This window comes from Vicia villosa, linkage group LG3 (assembly GCF_029867415.1).
Source record: "Vicia villosa cultivar HV-30 ecotype Madison, WI linkage group LG3, Vvil1.0, whole genome shotgun sequence".
Classification (NCBI taxonomy): domain Eukaryota; kingdom Viridiplantae; phylum Streptophyta; class Magnoliopsida; order Fabales; family Fabaceae; genus Vicia; species Vicia villosa.
In genome coordinates this window covers 198,396,046-198,405,598 of record NC_081182.1, presented here as the reverse complement: position 1 = coordinate 198,405,598, position 9,553 = coordinate 198,396,046, and the positions used below count along the sequence as shown (strand labels likewise).

The following is a 9,553-nucleotide window of genomic DNA, read 5'->3' as shown; positions in this document are numbered from 1 at the left end:
TCAAAGCATGATTTGAACTTAATATCTTTTTTTATACATTTTCAATATATATAAAAAAAACCAATTATACAATTAAAAATGTGCATGTGTATCTATATTTAGAATACAATATTTGTATGTCTAAATCTAGAATGCAGAATATAAGGTTATGTAGACTAACTAATGTTTACAATATATAGTAATCATTGATGATTTAGAAAAATTATATTTCTTCACTCATATAAACATAATTTCGAACTTCAGGGACTTGAACAGATTGCAGTGAAATCGAACTGTTTTCTTCCATCAAACTCGGAGGAATTAAGTTTCCTGAATATAGGCTTTTTATGATCCAGCTAGAAGTCTGCAAAGGGAAGGGAAAGAATGCACTTCAGAAGTAAACACAAAATAGCTTAGAGAATATATGAAATGAAAGCTTGAGTAAATCTAAAATGTGTGAATACTACTTACCATAATAGGAATGTCCCGCTCCAAAGCGCAGGACTTCAGGTGACGCGATATTGTAGCCTTTTCTTCAACTACAATGGCTCCCATCAAAGTCCTTTCTTCATCGGTACTCCGAACTAACCATTGAAGAGTTTTGAACGCCCGTCCACCTCCATGCTGCGCAACATTAAATAAAAACGGAAAAAAGGAGAGAGGAGTAAGTACAGACTTCATACAATGTTAAAGAGATGTTGGTTTTAACAAAATAAAAACACATGAAGGGACAATTAAGAGAGAAGAAAAAGAAAGGCTGAAAACCACATCTTACTTTGATGATACATGCAAATTTGGTGCAGAAACTATGCTTCCCGTGAAGCATAATGCCTACTCTTTCAAAAATATGCTTTCGGTTTATGTGAGGAACTGTCTTCCCAATTCTGGTCCACTTCATGTCATCTCGAGTTGGAAGAATCATGTATCTAAGAAAAAGAACCAGAATCATCTGATTAATTTCAAATTACGATCTAAATTCTCAAAATCATGCCTGGATTAATCTGTGTCATGATAAAAAAAAATTATGTATCTACACTTTTACTGAGCACTCTCATAAATTCCAAGAATAAAAATGTCAATTTATTAAGAGCTGAGCACGCGACTTACTTTTCAGGTGGCAAAACAGTTCCAGATGCAAGACAATCAGTAAGCCAGTCAACTTTTAGTATTGAGGCACCAACAGCACAGCCATACATGAATTTGGTGGTTTGCAGCTGAAGAAAACAACATGCACCATTGTATTTGAGTTAAAAATGTAATTCGTATATGACAGAAACATAATATGAGACGAAGGGAGTACTTCGTTCTCCTTTATCGAGACAAATTTTCTCAACTATTATCCTTAACTAAGCATAAGCTCATAATGTGTAAACTATCTATGTATAGATCATCGAGTAATCATAATCCAAGTATTTCTTTCAAGTTTAGTATTTGATTGGACATATAATTAAAAAAGAACATATTACATGATATATGTAAACTATAAACGAATGACAAATTTTTTATTTACTACACAATTACCAATTCTTGAGACACGCTATTGTTATAGTATTAAGAAAAAGGAGAAAGGTGATATTGATCCTGGGAACAAACCTTTTTTTTACATAGAATAATAGGAAGCTGCAAGCAAGATAAGGTTGAACTTTTTTTGCCCTTTGAATTTGGTGGAGAGGGAATATCGTAAAGAACCACCCCGCCAGAACTTCTTATAAGTGCTTCCAGTTCCCTTTCCATTTGACTAGGTAATCCAGTGAGGAGGAACTCTCTACCTCGAAATATGAATTCGTTCACTGCACCTCTGCAATAATTTGTAACAGAGTGTTGCATACGATGTGCAGAAGTGGTCAATGACTTTGAAACACGTTGTCTTTTTGCTCTAATAGATGAACCTACATTATTGCAGCCAAAATCAAGTAATTTCTACAACATGTAATTCCTAAAACAGAAAGATAAATTAAATGAACGAAATTAAATCCATACATCTTTTATGAGAAGATTCCAACTTTGACAATTTCCTTTTCTGATGAAGCTCTTCCACTTTATCTGAGAAACGTACTTGCTTTCTGACTCTAACATCTCCATCAATCTGTACCTTACTAGGATTATTGTTCTGTTGATGCTGAACAACAGTCTCCAGTACTACATATTGGTTTATATTTTGATCAATACTGATATCATTTACACCAGCTTTAGGGCCCAGCAAGCGCTGGCGTATCCTATGGTTTAGATTAATAGGTGACCTCTTTTGTGTCAGTTCTGAAGCTTTTAACTCGTCACTCTTGTCATCGGTTATTTGTATAATTGACTTTTGATCAATGGAATGTTGATGATTCACTTCATTTTTGTTTTCATCTGCATGTTTGGATGCAGAGGGAGACTCTGAAACCCTTGTGTCCAAAGATGCAGCAGCAACATCACTTTGATTAGTTGAAAGCGGCGTCGAATGAAAATTTTGCTTAAGGTCTTGGTTTGGTGTAATCATGCTATAAGTCTTGAGACAAGTATGCTCAACCCTGGTTAACTTCTCAGACATCTGTTGTACCACCTCTGTTGTAATAGTTGGAATATCTTTCCCATCTATTATAGACATGATTTTCTCATCTCTACAGTTCAACGTAGCATTCTTTTGACAATTGTCCGCCTCAAAGTCAGAGACCAACGGTGCAAAATACTCGGTGTCATTTTCTTTGTCAATAAGAGCTTTCTCATAGTCATGTCCTGAAGCAATGCTACATGGAACAACTGAACAGAGAGGATCAATTAATGATAGATTAGAACATCTGACCATATCTTGAGAATGCAATACATCCTCATTAGGTTTGTTGTGTGAAACTTCACAAGGCATACTTAGTTGAGAATTAATAGCGCACATGGGATCATGTTTCATCACACATGAGCTCTCATCTGGAATAATATCTGCAGATTCTGAAAGAAAGCTTGTCTCTTTGAGACACTTGGGATCATGTTTCAGCACAGGTAAGCGCTCATCTGGAACAATATCTGCAGAATCTGTAAGAAAGCTTGTCTCTCTGACACAGTTGGGATTATGTTTCACCACTCGTGAGCGCTCATTTGGAACAATATCTGCAGATTCTGTAAGAAAGCTTGTCTTCCTGAAAAGAAACTTCGGAATACATTTTGCATCGTTCTGGTTCAGTTTTGCATTGTTCTGGTTCAACGAAGACGAATCTAATTCCTTCCAAGAGGGAGACAGAAATTAAAACCAAACAAGAATATGAGCAGAGTATGAAGATAGTGTAATCAATGATAGTAGAATACAGAGATGCAAGATAAAAAATAACAGTCTGAAAAGGGGATGCAAATTTATATAGAAATTCAACATAATCAGGTGACTCAAATGTAGGGACAATGTGCAGGAAGTGAAAAGGGAAAAATGGGCAGGGTCTTGGCTGGAAAAATGATTTGATGGAAATTTTCAACCATCCAAAATTAAAGTTCATCTATCATATATGAAAATTAGCATTTCTCCACAAACAGATAAGCAAATGATAGAGGACCAAGGCATTTTTTAAACTGGTCATTAACAAATGAAAATCATCAACAGCTTGAAAAACAGTTGGATTCTATTTGAAAAACAGTACACCAAAAGAAAGTGACAAATTTGGTGTGACTAAGAGAAGTAAAAGATGAGGAAAAAGAAGAAAATACCAACCTTACATGCCCAGCCCCCTAACCAGCGGCTTCTAAATCTTTCTGGAGCTAGGTAAGCTGCCCAGTTCTCATTTTTCTCATCTTCTGAAAAATTTAACATCATAAACTACATAAGTTTTACTAACTAGGGAGAAGAAGGCAATAACATAACCAGGAAAGTACTTAAAACTCACTGAAATTTTCAGAAGTCTGAAAAGGTGAAGAGTTCAGACAACTTTGTGGCTTGATAGAAGTAATATCTGCCATAGCCAAACCATCTGTCTGGAAAGTGGAAATCAGTGTATAGCATCAATTATTATAAGACAGAGAAAGAAAAATAAATCCAGTAATATTGGAGAGATGCTTGATGCTGATCAGAAAGAACTGAATAAGAAAGATAATTAAAAATATTAATAAATAAATAAATAAAAAGGAGAATACAAATATATATTTTTCGCCATTTTTTTTTAATTTTGATTTCCTTTGCAAAGCATATGTTAAATAAATACAAGTGTAAAAACCAGTTACTCCATTTGTCTCAAACTACGTGTCCTCTTTGAGTTTTACACAATTTTAAGATGATGACTAATTTTTTTGACTTCAATTAAAAAATAGTGTCATTTACTAAAAAAAAACTTATTAATAGTAGGTAGTGGAGCAATTACATGAATTGGAGTACAATAAATAAGGGTAAGTTAATGGGAAAAAATGTTGCATTGGTATTCCCAAGGGACAAAAAATTTGAGCCAAATAAAAATGACAAAGAGGATACCTATTGTGAGACGGATGGACTATATATCTTCGCCTAAAACAATCAAAGCCTACGCTACATAAATCTCTAATTCGGTAACTCTGAACAACAGTCATTGTTCTGATCATAAGTTGAACATCAACATCACACAGCTGGGTTTGTGGATTTCACACCTCAAGCCCAAAGGAATATTTCATGAGTCGGAGTGAAATGTCTAAAAGAATAAGACCGTCCATATACATACCATGACTTAACAACCTAAGCTTTATATATAGCTGGTTTATAACAAGCCAAACGTAGATGCTTCTCTAGACAGGTGGAACGGAAAGGGCAAGGTAAAGAAGTAACTTACCTTGTTAAGGGATAAATCATCGGTCTTATCATCTTCGTATTGATGAGATGTAGGAAGATCATTCACAAAATTCTTTGGAGTATTAGCCCCCAAATCAGGATCATCATCAGAATCCATCACCGTCTCAGCACAAAAAGAATGTGGAGATGAGTCTGGATTTTGCTGCACTCCCATCTCCATGTTGACTTGTAACTTTTTTTGCTCAGAATTATAATCAAATTTATCAAGCTTAGATGTAAGCACTACATCACCGTGTTTATCATTGCCTTTATTATAATTTTTATCACCAGACACACCTTTTCCATGAAATGTAGCTGAATTAGAAAGATTTTCTTCAAAGGAAACACCAATAGATAAGCCTATATCTTCATAGGCATCTTCCATAAGGAAATCATTTAAATCAGAGAGGGAATCACTACAGTCAGATTCTACACTTGATGAAAGGAAGCCATCTTCTAACCCCTCAAGACGTGCCTGCTTCACACGAAGTGCAATTTCAAGCACGGCTTCTGTACTCAATGTTTCTGATACTGACTCCATCTTTACTAAATCATGTATGACCAATGCCTCGGATGCTGCAATAGAAAGTTCAACTGCATCACTGATATCATCACTTTTGAAATATTTGACCTTGGATCTTTCTTTTTGTTGCCTAACAGAACCAAATGTATCTACAAGAGATTTTAAAGAATCTTTTTTTATTGTTTCAGGAGTGAATGAAGCCAATGCATCTTTTTCACAAGCACGGTTGCCCATCATGGAATGCACATTTTCTCTAAAACCTAAGGAAGTTTGAGCAGGTTGCAATGACAAAGCTTTACTTGGTGCAACCTCATGACGAGATTGATTCAAATCTTGGGTTGGGCAAAAGAGTGAATCCACATCTGAAGAAAGATGCAGATTAAACTGGAACACCTGTTTCAATGAAATAGAAATAGGTCAAGCAAATCCTTGATCATAAAATTTTATCAATGTACAAGTAAATTACTTGGTTTTGGGAAAGAAAATATATAATTACAATTCACAATGATAGACTTTGACAGATACGTGTGCTAGTGTAGGTCATTGGGCATAGAAACACCTAAAATAGAGAAATTGACAAAAAAAAATGAAGAAATCTTCTAAATGTAGTTGGTCAGTTTCTTCATAGTCTCAAGTTCATAACCATTACAAGTGATCAGAGCATATACAACAATTTGTCAAGTCTTCAGTTAGCTTTTAGAAAATATTTTAAAACTAAAATAATTTGCTTCAATAAATATTAATATGGGAGGATAAACAGACTGCTGTAGATAAATTTTGCTAACCAATTAAATTATTTAGTGAATCTTATGTAACTGGCTCTTGCATTGACATGACAAGGTTACACATTCTTATATGTTTGAAAAAAGATTTTATTTAATAACATTTTTTAAGCTGCTATAGTGAAAGAAAATAAAAACAGACGAGAGAAAAATAAATAAAACTTACATTTCCAGGAGATGGAGCAACACTCAGAGATGAGGTATCGCCTCCAGATAAGAATAAATGGCAACTCCTGTATCCACCTTCTTCCCTTGATAATACATTAAGGCCTTTGACATCAATACGATGTTCTGGAGAAGGTGCCAAATCCTTGTTGGTTTCAAAGAAGATAAGGTATCAGCAAAAAATGTGACTGATAAAACAATCCCAGGGGACCATCAGAAATGTATCTAGTTGGATTAAATACAAACACAGCACGGTTTTAAATATTAAGCAGAAAAAGTAGTAATGTACTATTTGCAATCCAATGACATGAACGTACTGTGTCCATGTAAAGACTGGTTACTTAGAATAATTAGAATTTAAAAATATGAAAGCAATCATCAACACTCGGAAACAAAAAAAAAAAACAAGTTTTAAAATAAAAACATTTCAAACCAACATGTAACGCACAAAAAAAAAGGACAAAAAGCTTTAGAATCATGCGAGACTTGGAAACAGACCAAAGATTCGATTCTCCGCTTAGCAACCCTGTCCCGTATCCTTATCTGACATAGTTATAGAAACAAAACACTAACGAAGTAAACTTGGAAAGAGAAATTCCAACCTTCTCTGCTTGGATGGAAAGAGATTGAGACTCCTTTGCATATTCATTTAACCCATTAGTTCTAAGATTCTGAAGCCAACATGGTACCCAAGCTACATCCTGCAAACATACGTTCAAGTGTCACGTAGCCTTCCAAATTGAAGATATAAAAAGCTGAACCATAGAAACAGTCTTTGATGCAACAACATTAAAAAAAACTAAATTGGTGATGGTTATCATGTGAGGGATGCTCTCATGACAGGAAAAATTCTTAACCCTCAAACATAAATGAATGCTCAAGATTAGCTTTAACTAAAGATAATCAACAATAACCAAAGCCTTAACACACTGAGTGGAGTTGGCTACATGGATCAATTTCGTCATAATGTTCTATTCAAGACCATGCTTCTATCCAAATCATTAATCTCAAGATCTTTCTTAATAATTTCTCTTATAATTTGTCTAAGTCTTCCTCTATCTCTAGTTGTTTGATTTCTCTCCATCTGATTTACTCTCCTAAATACAGAATTTTTCTACAGATCTTCTCTCTACATGCTCAAACCACCTAACTCTATTTTCCATCATCTTTCCCACTATAGATGCTACCCTAGCACTCTCTCTAATATTGTCATTTCTAATCTTATCTTATGTAGTCTTACCACGCATTCAACGCAACATCCTCGTCTCTGATACACTTACTTATTCTCGTGTTGATTCTTAATCGTTCAACATTCAGTCATGTACAACAACGCAGGTTTTACCACAGTCCGATGAAAAATTTCCTTCAGCTGGAGCGGTACCTTTGTGTCACATAAGTAAAGATAATCATGATCATCTAAATAGGATCAAGATAGAGGCAATGAGGATAAACATCTCAATAAGTAACTTATGAAGAAAGAAAAACTAAAAGAATCTAACAATAATGAATGAGTTTTTAAACAACAGCTTCTAATATAAGTCAAAATTATCTACAGGCAGTCATCTCCATTTTTTCAGAACCTCTATCATTCAGCTTCCGAAACACATCTACAAAGCTTGTAAGAACTTTTCCCTAAGTGAATAATCATAAACTTATTTTACTCCAGACATTCCTCTAATCTAGAATCTAATTCAAACCGAGTCCAAGTCTTTTCACTCTCTCACTTCCACATCTTCAGAATTACACACTGGTTAGCAAAATTGCATAAAACTACTGGCAAATTGCATAAAATCGCAATTGAAATCTACTAACAAGATTAAAAATAAAAAAAAACAACGGAAATCGGAAAATGTTAATCTCGATGTGTAATCAGAAAATTTCCTAATTCCTACATTAGATCGAAACTCATAAACCGTGAAATTAAAGAAGTACAATCGCTATGACACTGAGTAGAACAAAGCGTGATGGAGAAAAATAATGGAAGGAGAAAAGAGAAGAAACGTTACCTCGGAGAAGTTAGGAGGACGAAGAGTTTGAGTTTGGGTGGCCATGAAATCGAATCGAAGAATCTTTTAGGAGTTAAGGGGTTTTGCTCGGAAGCATCAGTATACAACGGGAATAGACTTGGATAATTTGGCGCCAAATGATATCACATTCACACGCCACGCGCCCATTTAGGTTTATATATGGTGTTTCTGGAACGCCCTAAATTCAGCGGATTAAAATTTGAAAATACATATTTTTAAATTAACTTAGTCTTTTTTATTAGTGAATTTTTATTTTATTACTTTTAAAACAAATAAGTTAAATTAATTTGGCATAGTTTTCTATATTGATTGGTTTATAATTAATAATTTGGAGTTTCTTCAACCAAAATATTATTATTTTTTTGTTTGATTAATATTCTGTCACAATATGGGTCAAAATTTTATTGTTTCTTAAAGAATTTGTATGAGTTTAGAATGAGAGGAGAGAGTTTAAAAAAAAAAATAAGGATTCACTAAAAAGAATAGAATGATTTAGGTGGGGCCGGAAGGTCAATTGCAGAAGTTAATGTGTTTTAAGTGTCAATCTACGGTTGTAATTGAGCAATGAAATTTTTTTATGTGAAAGTCACTTAAAAATTCTAAACGTAGATATTGGAAGTGTCAAAATTCTAGTTGTAAAATGTTCATATGAGAAGATGAACTTGAACGAAATACAACAAGTGAAACCATAATTTCGAGTAGATGCAATTGTTTAGATGTGTTGAAGGATTTAAGTTACATTATTAAGGAGTTTGAGGTTGGGATAAAAGCAAAGATGAAGATGAAATTGAAAAAAGAAAGGAGAAAAGCCAATTTGTACAAGTTTTTGTTGACTCTGTCATGGATTTGTTCATTGCTTATAGGGGTGGAAATAGGTCAGGCCGGCCTACAGGGGCCTACGGCCCAGCCTACATAGACCTAGGCCAGACCAGGCCTATTTAATAAAGAGGTCAGGCTAAGGCTTTTTTAAAAGCCTATTTTATTTAATAGGTCAGGCTTAGGCTATTAAAAAAGCCTATGAAGCCTTATAGGCCGGCCTATATTTTCATATGTATTAGAGATATGTTAAATAAGTTGGTTCATGTATGCATATATATTAGAAAAAAAAAGCTAAATGGGCTACCCTATATATATATATATATATAACAAATGCTAAATAGGTTCACTTATATATGTATATATAGGCTGACCTACAAGACTTCTTAAGTTATATAGATTAATTGAAAACTTTAATTAGATACAGGCTTTTTAAATAGGCTTTCAGGCCAGGCCAGACTTTTAAAAAGGCCAGGCCAGGCCAAAAAAACTGAGCCTATGATAGGCC

The 9,553-nt window shown here is 34.2% G+C and overlaps 1 protein-coding gene across 2 annotated transcripts; it reads right to left on the bottom strand.

Annotated features, from left to right (window-relative positions):
* LOC131593247 (uncharacterized) lies at positions 1–8,402 on the bottom strand. Of its 2 annotated transcripts, none has more exons than XM_058865592.1 (12): positions 8,209–8,402; positions 6,805–6,903; positions 6,204–6,347; positions 4,734–5,648; positions 3,825–3,912; positions 3,653–3,732; positions 1,960–3,175; positions 1,573–1,868; positions 1,087–1,193; positions 755–905; positions 451–603; positions 1–343 (listed from the first exon to the last, which is right to left on the bottom strand). In XM_058865592.1, the coding sequence occupies exons 1-12, from the start codon at positions 8,251–8,253 to the stop codon at positions 203–205; spliced, it is 3,435 nt and encodes a 1,144-aa protein (XP_058721575.1). In that variant the 5' UTR covers positions 8,254–8,402; the 3' UTR covers positions 1–202. The 2 variants fall into 2 exon arrangements, with proteins under 2 accessions (XP_058721575.1, XP_058721574.1); XM_058865591.1 differs by having other exon boundaries at positions 2–343; positions 3,653–3,735.
* Between the last annotated feature and the right edge of the window lie 1,151 nt (positions 8,403–9,553).